This window comes from Strix uralensis, chromosome 3, assembly GCF_047716275.1.
Source record: "Strix uralensis isolate ZFMK-TIS-50842 chromosome 3, bStrUra1, whole genome shotgun sequence".
Classification (NCBI taxonomy): Eukaryota; Metazoa; Chordata; class Aves; order Strigiformes; family Strigidae; genus Strix; species Strix uralensis.
The window spans coordinates 95,204,771-95,219,585 of NC_133974.1; the positions used below are offsets into that span (position 1 = coordinate 95,204,771).

The following is a 14,815-nucleotide window of genomic DNA, read 5'->3' on the forward strand; positions in this document are numbered from 1 at the left end:
AATATTTATAGGTGCTATATAACTTTAGCGCAGGCTTTGGGAATGAACATGGGAGGAGCTCCAGCAGGACCAGCTGGAACTGGTAAAACAGAAACGACAAAAGACATGGGAAAGGCTCTGGGAAAATACGTAGTAGTCTTTAACTGCTCTGATCAAATGGACTTCAGAGGTTTGGGTAGGATTTTCAAAGGTAAGACTTCTTCATGTACAATAGAAGAGACCTCCACAGGTCATTTAGCAGGTGCAGTTAGAGCAGGTTGCTCGGGATGTTATCCATGTTGGTTTTTGAGTATCTCCGGGGATGGCCATTCCAAAGCACCTCTGGGCCCCTGTTCAAGTCTTTGACCATCCTCATGGTAACATTTTTTACACTTCCAATCACTGTGAATTTCCCACATTGAAACCTGTGTCCATTGTCTCCTCTTCTTCCGCTACACCTCTGAGAAGAGCCTGGCTCCAATTTCTGTGGACCTCCTGTTAGCTAGTTATGAACAGCAATAGGTTTTCCCCTTAGCTTTCTCTTCAGGCTCAACAAATTGTGTTCTCTCAGCCTCTCCCTGTGTCATGTCCTCCAGCCACTGACCATCATGGCAGCCAGCTGCTGGAGTCAAGCAAGTGTATCAATGTCTCTTCTCTATTGGTAAGCCCCAAACTGAACACAATACTCTAGCTGCTATCTCACAAGTGCAGGGTAGAAGCAAACAATGATTTTCCTCAACCTGCTGTCTACACTCTTGGCCAGTATGTAGCTGGCTTCCTTTGCTACAAGGACATAATTCTGGTTTCATGCTCAATTAGTTGTTAGGTAGGACACCAGGTCATTTTCTGCAAAACTGCTTTGCAGTACTGAGCCTGTACTGCTGCATGGTGGTATTCTGTTCCAGATAAAGGACTTGAACTTCATGATATTTCTGTCAGTTCATTTTTTGAAGTTATGGTATTGTATGTATTGAGAAGCAAGGGGTGAAACTATTAGTGATTCTTTTAATTTTTTTTTGCAAGCAAATAATTGTGGCATAGAAGTGCCTCAAGCTGTGGGTTTATAAACATATTGCCCCTTTGAAAGCCAAGCTATTCAAATTTTAAAAAATCTTTGAGTACATGACAGAATCCCTTTAAAATGATTTAGCCTTAACTGCCTAATAATAATATACCCTGAATGAATTAGATAAATTATTCACTTTTAAATAGCTAGCTTTCAGTATATATGAAAGAAAACTACTGCCTATTGGTACTTTAATATCATTTGGAAAAAAATGCTGCTACAGATTTTCTCATAAAATGTTACTAAAGGAATAACAATTCTCTTAGTTGCTATTAAATACATGTTACGTTTCCAAACCAAAATTAGGCAACTCTGAAATTAATCCTTTATGAAAATGTTATTGTTATTAATATAGTGCTTCTATATTTCTCCTTCCATTTAATTTTTTTTCTCTGTCTTCCTCTCCTTCTCTCATAGACAAGTTCACACAGAGCATTGTCCACACTTTGCATGTTGTTAATATCCTGTACCATTATATGAAAAGCTTGAAGTTTAGTGTGGACTTAAAATCATGATGCTTATGCATAGATATATATGCTCTAAGATTAATATTTTCTGTCTTGTGAGATTCAGAGTTTTATTAAAACCCCAGTTAGTGCAAGAATAATTTCAAGTTTTAATTTTAATCTTTATGATTTTTAAGAGACAAATAAAAACTAATTTAAAAACATTGTGAAGGCTGGAAAACCCAAATGAAAATAAAAAACTTCGGATTTTTTGTTGTAACATTTAGGGTTAGTCTTTTGTGCTTTAAGTCACTTATTTTTATTTTTTTAGATTAATAATACAGATTTTTGAAAACAATTGAATTGCTGCTTTACAATAAATACTTTCACAGAAAGATCTGGATGAAAGATCTGTCTAATGCCCCAAGATATAAAAAAGATTTTTTAAACATTTTGTATAAATCAGCTAATATTTATTCAGGCTGGTATGAAAATAGTCTGGTGGATTGGAGGAAGATAGGCCTTGGCCACAGGGCAATAAATAAAACTAATCTTATTTAATTATTTCAAGGAAAAGTCACCTAATTCAGATATCTCAAATATGCATGAAGAAAACATAATAAATTTTTATGTCCCTGTTTTAGGTCTTGCACAGTCTGGATCTTGGGGATGTTTTGATGAATTCAACCGAATTGAGTTGCCTGTCTTGTCAGTAGCAGCACAACAAATCTATATTATTTTAACAGCAAGAAAAGAAAGAAAAAAGCAGTTCATTTTTTCTGATGGAGACTGTGTAGATTTAAATCCAGAGTTTGGAATTTTCCTAACAATGGTAAATGTAGTAATAATTCCAGAGAAGTGAGAAATTGTACTATATACAATTAATCACATGGCAAGGTGAAAATAGACAATTTTATTAATTAAGTGATGCTGTTGTTATAGAATTAGACTAAACTACTGGAACACATAAATAATCTTATTATTTATGAATTGCATGCTTTCATTTTTACTTTAAAATTATTGAAAAGGTTCATAATTATCTTCTTTCATTACTGTACTGCAATTCATTGCGTAGAATAAGAGTTTAGCCAAACTTCCAGAATTCTCTGGGCTCACTGTGAGGACTGAAACACTGGTATGCTTTACTACCTTAGGCTGAAATGTTTTAACAGTATTAGTGAGAAAGATACTGTAGGGAAAAAAAAAGAACATACACTTAAAGCAGGAGATATAGGAAGGACATTTTTCAAGGATATATGTCTTGTCTAATGAGTACTTTACATGGGTATATAAAAAGAATTCTTCAGAAGAATTGTTCTGGAATAAACCACTCTCCTTGTACTGCAATGACAACAGGTCTTTTCAAACCCTGTGCAAAAAGTTTTCAGATCTTTTAATTTGTTGATACAGGATGTGTCTAAACTGGTAAATATAATGCTCGATGTCTGCTTTTGGCCTTCTGTGGCAAAGTGGCCCGTTCTCCTCTGTGCAGCAATCCTGGAATCAGTGCAGGCATTATGACAGAACTGTGCTTTTTATATAATGAAGTTTTTATGGGTGGTATTTGATATGCTTTGTTCCCTTTCTTATAATGACTATTTTTATATATGTATAGATCAAAGTTAGGTCCCACAATTGAATGGATAAGCTGCTCAAAAAAGGTACGCAAGGCAGTCCATGTAATTTTACACCAGTTACCAACCATTACCCAAGGGAGAAACACAAACTCCTGGATTTAGAATATTAGCTTTCAGAGTATGCTGTTTTGTTGCCATAGGGTTCCTGAGGCTTCATAACACTAATTCCTGTAATCTCATAGGCAGGGAATTTTATAGTGTATGTTTCCTAATGCCAAGACAGCTGGAAATTCAAGATGACTTTATGGGAAATTAAAATCTTCATCTGCATGTTTGAGTGCAGGATAATAACTGAGGAGGTCATAAATGTCTTTTGACTGCTTCTAATTTCTTAAATGTCACCTCATGTTTCCAGAAATCTTTTATTAGTCAAACTTTCTTGGTCGTTAAAATTTTCTTTCATATTATTTTTTTGTAAAGTTTTCATGTTTTATTTTTTGTTGACTATGTTACTTTTACTGTGTCATTGCAAAATATCCTGTGTGTATTCTTGAGCCATTATTAAAATCAATTCTGTTGCTAGAAGAGAATTACAATTTCTTATATGATTCTTACCTCAGCAGATAGGATTCACTCGCAAACTATTAAATATTCAGTGAGATTCTGTACTTTACTGCTAGCCTTTTAGACACAAGAAATAGAGGGCATCCTAATATTTCTTCACTGTAAGCTGCTTGTTATCCTATTACTATTATCATTATCATCATCATTATTATTATTTGACTCTTGCAAGACACTGACTTTTTTATATGTTACAAAACCTACCTCTTCTGCAAAATGGTAATGAAGACTTTATTCACATTGGGAATACACTAGAAGAAATCAAACTACTAGATTCTATTCCATGAAATTTTAAAATTCTGATTGTTGGCTTGTTTATAGAGAAATTCAGCTATTACTCTGGTAATTATGCATAGGTTATTAAATTGACAGTTATGGTTGAAGTTTTTCCTTCACATTTTAATCATTAGTAGACAAGAGTTCTAACTCTAAATAGATGTAGGTATTTATGCATAAATTTATTAAGTGAACAATGAAAGGATGCTATTTTGACTGTTATAAATAATAATGCAGTATGTTTTCTTATATAGAATCCTGGATATGCTGGGCGTCAAGAACTACCAGAAAATCTCAAAATTCAGTTTAGAACTGTTGCAATGATGGTTCCAGATAGACAGGTATAATTACTCACTGAACTGAAAGAAAAACTTTATTTTACTTTGCTTACCTACCTTCAGAAAAACTAATGGAATTTCTAAAAAAATTTATTTCAGATAATTATAAGAGTTAAGCTTGCAAGTTATGGATTTATTGATAATGTGATCTTGTCCCAGAAGTTCTTTGTTCTTTATCAGCTTTGCGAGGAGCAGCTCACTAAGCAGGTAGTGTATTCCCTTCCTCTTTGTCTTCATATTTTCACAATACAATCACTTAGGTTTTGGTTCATGCAGATTGATTTTGAAGCATCACTTTTATGCTTTTCAAAACAGTGAAGTAGTTTAAATATAATTCAAACAAATATATCTTTCAATTTTTTTAACAAATAACCTTGTTTATGTGTATGTAGTCACATACACACATTAGTTTGTTAAAGAATGATAGTTTGTAGTTGCAAGTGCATGAGGTTCTCTGCCTAAACATGGCAGCCAGGTAAAAATTAACCTGGAGATGTCATTTTTTCTGTAAGAATTTTCTAGGGCTAGAGAAAGTAGTTGGAAATTGGAAACCACAGGAGGAACATCTGAAGTTTGATTTACGTTGCCCTTCTCCCCATAGCACTGCTTTGATCTGAAGTCTTGGGTTTAAGCTGCCTCAGTTGGAAAGACCCAGTCTGGAATGGAACTATTATTTTTTTCAAACCCTGCTATACAGAGCTTCAAAATAATTGCTATATGTCATTATAAATGGTGAAATCAATTAAATTTAAACTAAAAAAGAAAAACCTTATAATCTCTCCCACCCTTTCCTGAAAATAACGTTACTATCCTTCATTTATTTTAATAGAATAATTCCTAAAAAAACATCAACAATTCCTATTTTAGCTACCTTTTCCATGCAGGGCAACTATACTGTACCATATGTAGGTAAGGTTTGACATACTGATGAAATAAAGCTAGAGAACTTGTTACTGAAGCATAAGCCTTTTTCCATTCTCTAGGTCCATTATGACTTTGGTCTGAGGAATATCCTTTCGGTACTGAGGACTCTTGGGTCTCAAAAGAGGGCCAGGCCAGATGAAAGCGAATTAAGTATTGTTATGAGAGGGCTAAGAGATATGAATCTTTCTAAGCTGGTAAGAATCTAATTTAATATTTTAGCACCATGTAGAGTTAAGTCCACTAGATATTTTATGGGGTTTTGTAGAAAATGAGGAAAAAAATATTAGACATCCTTTTCTTTAAAAATTGAAACATGATAATCATCGTATTATCATTAAACATCAGTGAGAGTTTCTTAGACTTGTAAACAGTGCTCAGGGTGCAGCAGTTCAAATAAGTTAATAGTGGTTTAGCTGTGGGTGTGACATTTTATGTACTGACTTGTGTACAGACTGCCTACTGTACCGTAAATAAACTGAATAATTTGAGTATCCACTAAATTAGACTTTTAAAGATTTCTTTCCAGATAGGATGTTCTTTCGAATATATGCTGCAAGCGTTTTACAAATCAATTTTACAAATAGATTCCAGTGTCTAGTATTTGGGAAATTTCTTTCAGTTTTGGATTTATTTCTCGCATGGCATATGGATGACATTTTCAAAATGCTAGTTCTGTAGTGAGCTGTCCTGTTGGCTGGCTGTGTTTATGAACATGAGTATCTGTATTTAGAAAATATATTCTTACTGTTTTATTTTAAAACATAGATTAATTTTGGTTTGAGAAAATTCTTTGGATAACCATATTTTAAGCACTTAATAATGTTTTTTTGTTTCAGATAGATGAAGATGAGCCTTTGTTTCTCAGTCTTGTCAATGATCTCTTTCCGGGGTTACAGTTGGACAGTAATACTTATGCTGAGCTTCAGGCTGCAGTAGCTAATCAGGTTGAAGAGGCAGGACTGATTAACCATCCACCATGGAATCTTAAGCTTGTTCAGGTAAAACTTTTTTTTCCAAAACGTTTTTAGCAACAGGAGTCAGAACATCATTTTACTTGTTAAACCACTGTCTGACTCAATAATAATTGTCTGACTAATATGGGAAAAAATGGAGGTTGTGTGTACATCACATTAAGGAAGATCAATTCAAGGGGCTTAGGTTTTTATTTCTTTAAATGATCCAGAAGAAGAAAAAAACCCTCCTTAAAGCATGTTATTAACCCAGCCTTTCCCAGATATGATAGTGCATCTAAGTTATCTGAATGAAGCAGCAAGGCACCTTCATGGGTGTCTAACATGAGTTTCCTGGACTAGGGACAGCAGGGCATAAGAAGAATTGGGAGGCATTTTGAAGACCAAAGCACTAAATAAAGAAATGGAAAGAAACATAGCTAGGGCACATCTCCTGCTGAATAGGAGAGAGCTAAAAGACCTTTATAAGGGCAAAGAAAAATGCAAGAAGTACGTATTTCTGACTTAAATATGTTTCTGTAATGAAGAAGAATCTTCATGATGAGTTTGAGCAGACAGCCCAGCTACTGTCAATTTGTGTCTGTAGTGTTCACAGCTAGCATCTTTCTGAAGTGCATTAGCCACCTGAATTCTGTGGAAAGACCCCCACCTAAGTGGTATATGTCTCCCACTGTTACCTGCATGAAAGAGTTTCAGTAAAAATGAGTAAGAAAATACATAGAATCTGAATGAGAGGATGTGTAGCAAAAAGTTGTTGCAAACAACATTGTTTACATAAAACAAAAAGTTGTTTAGTTTTGATGTGAAAAACACTTGGTTCTTGCCCCTTGAGGAATAGAGAAATAGACCCTGAGTGCTGGCAGCTTGCAAGGAGAGTAGTATGTTTTGTTTACCTTGTGTTGCAAGCTCTTCAGACCTGGAGTGTGTTCTGATTGAAAAGCAAAGAGAGAAAATTGTTAAGGTGTTACAAGAAATTATTTTGACTTCAGATTATTTGTGAGACATTATGTTTAGTAAACTAATGATTTAATTATTAAAGTGTAATTTTGGGTTATGGTAATTTGTGTTTAATGTGGGATAATCTTGATTAATGAATATGTAGTTATTTCATATGAAGGTGCTTCAATGGCTCTTTGGACCTGTACTCCAACATAACATTTAAATGGCTGACAGCTGTACTTCTGACACGCAATCATGTTTGAAACTAACTTTGAATTTATGATTAAAGACAGTTAACTGATGTTCTGATGATCTTTACACCAACACACTTCCCTATACACACCATCTTTTAAAGAGCAAACTTAACAAATGCAACAGACTAACAACTCAAGAAATAAATAATTAGACAATCACTAAACGATTATAAATTGACAAGCTAGAAAGGTAACTAGAGCATTGTTGATCTTCTGTCTTTTTGTTCTACACTTTTTTGAGAACACACTTTAATGATTGATGACAGTGATTTCTTTAAACATTATGACTTTGTTGGTTTCCTGTGTTCTCTGATTTTTTTTTTTTTTTTTTTCTGCATGCAGGTAACAAGGTGTGAACACTTTTTCTTGTAATACCATGCTTTAAACAGTAATCAACTTTACTTTATTGACTGTATTACTCATTGAGATTGAGTTTGTAGCCTTAATTAGTAAAATTTATTTATTTTTTAAAATTCCATTAATTGATTAAATTGAATTTTTCTTTGTGAAGTTTGTCAACCAGAGAAGAATTATGCTGTCTTCTAATTGTCATATTTTACTTATCCCTGTTTTTTGGATAATTGTTAAACACTGTTAATGGTTAACACTAATAGCCTTTACCATTTTAATGGCTAAAAACTATATTGCCCTAGAAGTATTTATTTGTAATTTTGCTGATTTCTAAGCTGAGAGTATAGCTACTACGACTGATAATTAAGAACATTTTACCCTATGGAAATATGTTTGCATCTTCTTGAAACACAACCTCAGAATAGAGACTTTCTGAAACTACAGGCCTTGAAGTGCTAGGCTTGTTCATTGGCTGTACAGTCTTAGAAACTATATCGTTGGCTCTTATGAACTAAGTATCTTAAAAGAAACTAGATGTAAACCAAGAAAGACACTCTGACCTTTGTGCTTATTACCAGATTTCTGAAAATTTACAAACTTGTCTAGCTCAAAACCCCAAAACTACCATTTGATTTATTGAATGAGAACAAAAGATACAATGCATTACAGTATTCTACAAAGTGCAACATTCTGCCTTATGTTACTTCACAGCAACTAAAATATACTGTCTCTGTCATCAAACCAGAGGTATACTTATAGCTCTGCTCAGACCCCACATAATTTACAGAAGGTTTTGCTCCACATTCTTCAGACTGGATCCATATTGTCCTTCACGCAGCTTCACATTGACCAGCAGAAATTTTGCATGGGAGAAAACACTTTTGACCATCCTGCTTAAAGTTATGTTCACAGTTTTATTCACAGCTTAATATTTCTGGTTGCAAAACTGGCCATAGGAAGATTGCTTGTGCTTTAACAAATTCTATGTTCCACTGGGAATAAGAAGTTTGAAATGGTCAAGTTCATGGTGGACTTGATCTTAGTTTAGATTTGTGGTGCCTGTAGATCTTCCTCCTTGTACTGATACAAGCTTTTATTCAGCTTGCCGAGGAAGCAGCTATATATGCTTCTCCTTACAAGATTCTGTCATCCAGGAGGACTACCACTTTTTTGTTCCTTTCAGTTGCTCCAAAAAGAGGTACTTGTGTAGGCAGACCCTGCCACTTCCATGGCAAGCCTAAAGCTAATATTAAATGAAAAATAGAAAATTTAATAAAGAACTCTCCTGAACCCAAACCCATCTGCAGTCCTGGAGGAAGGGTGGTCTATATGTTTATTTCATGTACTCAGGTATTTTAGCACTGTAGTGATTAGTCATTCTTCTGTTGCATTAATGTTTTGCTACTCTTAATTCTTCATTTTGAATAATACAGAAAATCCTTTTTAAAATCTGGTAAAATTATTTTCAGTTACTTCAAAAAGTTTAGGCAAGATTTAGTTCTGTAAACTGTTTTAAAGTAAATTTGCTTGGTGCTTAGAAGATTAGAGTGTGAAGGAACGTAATATTCCACAAAACACTAAAAATCAGCACATGCATGCTGATTTCAATTCTGAGCATATAATTTGTATATCTAATATATTTGTGATCACTGACTATCAAACTTATTAAATGCAAATGAAAATCTTCCAAAAGCATATATTTCTTAAAATATTTTGATTTTTTTAATAGTTGTATGAAACTTCTCTAGTACGGCATGGGTTGATGACACTTGGACCTAGTGGATCTGGCAAAACAATGGTCATAAGTATATTAATGAGAGCGCTGACAGAATGTGGCCAACCTCATAGAGAAATGCGTATGAACCCCAAAGCTATTACTGCTCCTCAGATGTTTGGAAAACTAGATGCTGCAACTAATGATTGGACAGATGGAATCTTTTCTACACTGTGGAGGAAAACACTGAAAGCTAAAAAGGGTGTGTAAATACTTTGTGTGTGGTATCATAAAAATACCTCTTGAATGATATGTTGAAAAAAGCATCTTGAATTTGCGAATGTGGTGAAGTTCCCTGTTGAGAATCACAGAATCATTCAGGTTGGAAAAGACCCTTGGGATCATCGAGTCCGACCATCAGCCCTACTCTACAAAGTTCTCCCCTACACCATATCCCCCAACATCTCATCTAAATGACCCTTAAACACATCCAGGGATGGTGACTCCACCACCTCCCTGGGCAGCCTATTCCACTGTCTGACCACTCTTTCTGTGAAAAATTTTTTCATAATCCTCCCCAGTCTGAACCTCCCCTGTTGGAGTTTAAAGCCATTCCCTCTTGTTCTGTCACTAATTACCTATGAGAAGACACCAGCACCAACCTCTCTACAATGTCCTTTCAGGTAGTTGTAGAGAGTGATGAGGTCTCCCCTTAGCCTTCTCCTCCTCAAACTAAACAGTCCCAGCTCCTTCAATCGCTCCTCATAGGATCTGTTCTCCAGGCCCTTCACCAGCTTCGTTGCCCTCCTCTGCACTCGCTCCAGCACCTCGGTATCTCTCTCGTTTTGAGGTGCCCAAAACTGGACACAATACTGCAGGTGTGGCCTCACCAGTGCAGAGTACAGGGGGACTATCACCTCCCTACTTCTGCTGGTCACACTATTTCTAATACAAGCCAGGATGCCGTTGGCTTTCTTGGCCACCTGGGCACACTACCGGCTCACATTCAGCTGTTTGTCAATTAGAACCCCCAGATCCTTCTCTTCCAGACATCTCTCCAGCCACACCTCCCCAAGCCTGTAGCGATGCATGGGGTTGTTGTGGCCCAAGTGGAGGACCTGGCACTTGGCCTTGTTGAAGCTCATCCTGTTAACGTTGGCCCACCGATCCAATCTAGAGAAACTATAGAGAACATAGATGAGGTTACAGTTCACTTCTCAAGAAAGGTCAACAGTTTAAAATGTATTATTTCAGTAGTATATCTGAATTCAAAAAAGTGTTTGTTTCCTTGCCAATTGAGTTCTACAGTGCAGATATGTTATTTGGAAGCTGATAAATTATAATGTAGATTTACTTGCAGTAACTGCACTAACTTTAAAATAATGTTTTTTTCATGTCTTTTCATATGTTGATTACCCATATCTATATTTCAGTATTTTAGGATTGGAATACTGAAATTCATTTTCACAGTGATTCATTTGTATCTGAAAAAAAAATATATTTATATTAAAGAAAGGGAATCCTTCCAGGGAACCGTCCTAGAAGGAGGTTCTTTTATAAGAAAGTTGAATTTTCTGTATTGGAAATATCTGTATTTTCTCTATTGGAAATTTTCTATATTCAAAACAAAACCAGAATTTCAAAATTTGCCAAATTTAGGCATTTTTATCTATATGTTTCAAAATGAAAGAAAAACAACTAGATTTTCAGAATTGATGAGTGATGATAGTTTTCATTAACTTAAATGGGATCTGTGAATATTCAATGCCTTTTATTTAGTTGCCCCAAAAACCTTTATTTTAGCAACAAAATGCCAAATTCCCCATCCCCCCTGTGCCAATCAGGAGTGGGGGTGGGGGAAGGAAGGAGGAAGAGTTAGATTAGGTTGGGAAGGAAGAAAGAAAAGGGGTGAGGGAAAGGTGTGTTAGTTTTTTTTGTTTGTTTGTTTATCATCATCCAAGTTTATGTTAATTTGCAATAAATTAATTTTTCCCAAGTTGAGTCTGTTTTGCCCATGACAGTACTTGATAAATGATGTCCCTGTCTTTACGTCAACCCACAAGCATTTTCACCTTATTTTCTCCCTCTGTCCTGTTGAGGAGGGGGAGGGAGAGAGTGGTACAGTGTCTGTCTGGCAGCCAGCCAAGGTAATCTCACCATAGATGTTCAACATTATAAAACTTGTGCCCTCATTCGCTACTAATAGTTTCAAAAATAGTTCCTTAAATTAGTATGCAATTTAGACAGTAATGAGCATCTGTGGAGATGGCAGAAATGACAATAAATAAAATACATTTTTATACATTATTTAAGTTCTAGACCATCTTTTGTAAACTTACTTTTTTTGCTTTTTCAGCATGGAAATATGAACTATATCTCCTTTGATTATTTTTCCAGGTGAAAATGTGTTTCTGGTTTTAGATGGTCCTGTAGATGCAATCTGGATTGAGAATCTAAATTCAGTTTTGGATGATAACAAGACCCTCACTCTAGCAAATGGAGATCGAATTCCTATGTCTCCTACATGTAAACTGTTATTTGAGGTCCACAGCATTGAGAATGCTTCTCCAGCAACAGTTTCTCGAATGGGTATGGTCTACATCAGTTCTTCTGCCCTCAACTGGAGACCAATATTGCAAGTAAGGTATTAATTGCTGGCTACTCCTAACTTTACCTTGTTATACATTTTATACAGAAAAATATTGTGGATGTTTTTCAGGCATGGCTGAAAAGACGGTCTTCTCAAGAAGCTGAAGTTTTACAAAGTTTGTATGATGGAATTTTTGAACCAGCATATAAATATATGAAACTAAACCTTAATCCAAAAATGGAGCTTCTGGAATGTAACTACATTATGCAGGTAAAACAGATACTGTGTAAGTCTGTATGAATTGACTGACTATAGTAAGCATGCAGAAATAGCAGAGAACATTTGATAGCAATAAAATTTAATTTGAAAAGATTGTTTCCTGACAAAGAAAACATCAAACTCAATATTTGTTTCTTAGGCAATATAAGAGGAACTGTCAGAGATGTGCAGAAGAAAATTTTACCTCTCTTTCTTGCTTCATATTTAGGCTTCTGTTCACTGGAATTTGCAGGCTTCAGTAAGTTTTCAGAAGCACATGTTTAATAAGATAGTGGTCTCATTCCAGTTCTTTTCATACAAAACAAATTGTGGTAAGGGTCAGTCTACTCCTACTGGTAGTGTAAGCAGAGAGAGTGAAGAATAATTCTAGTTATCTTTTTATCTCCATATGTAATAGCTGTGATTCTGTCACTCAGCTCTTCCAAGGTCAGTGTAGTAATTTTTGCCTGTCTCTTCCTAGCAATTGGAGTTCTACCCTGAGTGGAGTCCAAACTTTATCAGTGGTTTATTAATAATAAAATTATGTCAGTCCTATACTGCATGTCTCCAGCCGATTTCTCTATGAGTCTGTTTTCATCTGCAGATTCTAAGTTTCCAGACTTTCCATTTGTCCATGTAATCTCAGTTTTAATCTTGACACCTTCATAACAAATTCAGTAGTGCCTTTGAATAAGAAGATAGACAAGATAGTGTTTTAGGTAACGCTTCAATTTAATATTAAGCTAGTCAATTTGCACCAGTATCTCTTTACTGTTCATTAGGGATTTAGCTGCAGATTTTCAACAGTTTGAAGTGTTTTGCTGCAAATGAATAGCCACAGCAAATGCTGCAAAGATTAACTGAGCCAAATCAAATGGAATCAAGATATCTGTATTATTGAAGTCCACAGGCACAAACTATGTAACTTGCGAATTTATGGTGATAAACAAGATGGATGTGCTATGCACAACATTTTTAGAGAGAGGGAATATTTTTTTCTTCTACTTTTGTTATCTGTGAAGCCTCTGAATGAATTGATGTTGTCTTTGTGGAAGACTTTTCCTGAGACTAGAAGGTTTTATGTTATTTTTGATTAGGACTTGTTAGGAAGTGTGAACAAGTCAGTGTTGTACTCATACTGCTTGGTCAGGGAAATATTTCCCTGATTTAACCTGTACTAAATGTTTTTTCCCGTGAATGACAATCTCTAGTAAATTTCTGTCACAGGTGCTACAAAGTAAATAACCCTTAGTGGATTTCTGTGCTGGGGTTTATCTAAGGCAGTGAGACCAGAGCTTTTACCCTACTCGTTCATTTCACAGATATGCTTACTCACTTGCTTCCCTCCTCCAGTGTTTCATTTAGTCTTGTTTTCTCTTCCCAGCAAGGATTTCATTCTTGGTGTGGGAAGGTAGGGCAAAAAGTCATGCTGGTTTCTGTGCTGTGCAGCTGCTTGCAGCTACCAGGATTTGGCATTACTTGACAAGGTTTCTTGGCATCATCCAGCATTTGTCTACATGCATTTCTCTGATCTCCAGGATCTTCCCCTGTTTCCATGATCTTTCTTCCAACCAGGGTCTTCACCTCCTTCTTTCTTGGCCTCATTTTTTCCAAGACCACTTCATTTTGGAACCCTTCTTTTCTACAGCTCCTCTCCTTTCCAGAACCTTAAGATCCCAGTTTTGCCATAAATGGTCTATGTGGAGAAGCACTGTACCTTATCAGCCTCCTGACTGGTGGTTCTGTCTTATGTCTCTTTATTAATCACGGAATTCAGGATGTGCTGCTTTTGTTTTGTTCTGGTGTTTTCAAAATTACAACCATCTCGAACCAGTTGCGTCTAGTAAATAGCAGATTCACCCAAACATGCACATGTACCCATATCACAATTTAAGCTGGTTTTCATCTACAACAGCTTCATAATGGTTTTATATAAAAAGTGATTTCACCTTTGCTTTTCTCCTTGTTTCCACTGACTTTCTGTTTTCCATCCTCTGGCCCACCTCATTAGACAGACAAATATAATTTACCTTAGGAGATTCAACACAGTTTTTGTTTAGCATTATCCTGCCTTACAAGCCTATTGGAGAAGTCATTAAACTTGTAACTAAAGGAGATCTGATTGATATGGTCTGCATGAAGGGACAAAGTTCTTTACCAGGGATTTACATGGAAGCTAAGCAGTCATAGTAGAAGATAGGAGGTTCATTTCTAGATAAATAACTGATTAGAAGATAAGAAAAGTGTGATTGGACTATCAGTTCTTAGGAAGAACAGGGGTTACCACTCATCCTGAGGTACATTTGCTAGGACCAATGCTGTTCGAAATGTGCATAAACAATTTGGAAAAGTTTTAGGTGAAGAAGTTTACTGATGATACTAAATTATTCAGGGTAGTAAGGACAAACCAGCTAACCATGAAGAACTGTAGACAGACTTTATGAGACTAAATAAATAGGTAATAAAATGGAAAATGAAATTCAGTGAAGATAAGCATGAAGGGGTTCACTT

At 35.5% G+C, this 14,815-nt stretch overlaps 1 protein-coding gene across 1 annotated transcript in view; it reads left to right on the forward strand.

Annotated features, from left to right (window-relative positions):
- Positions 1–14,815, forward strand: part of DNAH8 (dynein axonemal heavy chain 8) — a 150,737-nt gene that overhangs the window by 65,856 nt on the left and 70,066 nt on the right. The window contains exons 43-51 of the mRNA XM_074864838.1: positions 12–190; positions 2,136–2,323; positions 4,220–4,306; positions 4,403–4,510; positions 5,287–5,421; positions 6,064–6,225; positions 9,472–9,718; positions 11,854–12,095; positions 12,176–12,316. Of these exons, the coding sequence (XP_074720939.1) occupies positions 12–190; positions 2,136–2,323; positions 4,220–4,306; positions 4,403–4,510; positions 5,287–5,421; positions 6,064–6,225; positions 9,472–9,718; positions 11,854–12,095; positions 12,176–12,316 (1,489 nt within the window). The remainder of the gene's footprint in view (positions 1–11; positions 191–2,135; positions 2,324–4,219; positions 4,307–4,402; positions 4,511–5,286; positions 5,422–6,063; positions 6,226–9,471; positions 9,719–11,853; positions 12,096–12,175; positions 12,317–14,815) is intronic.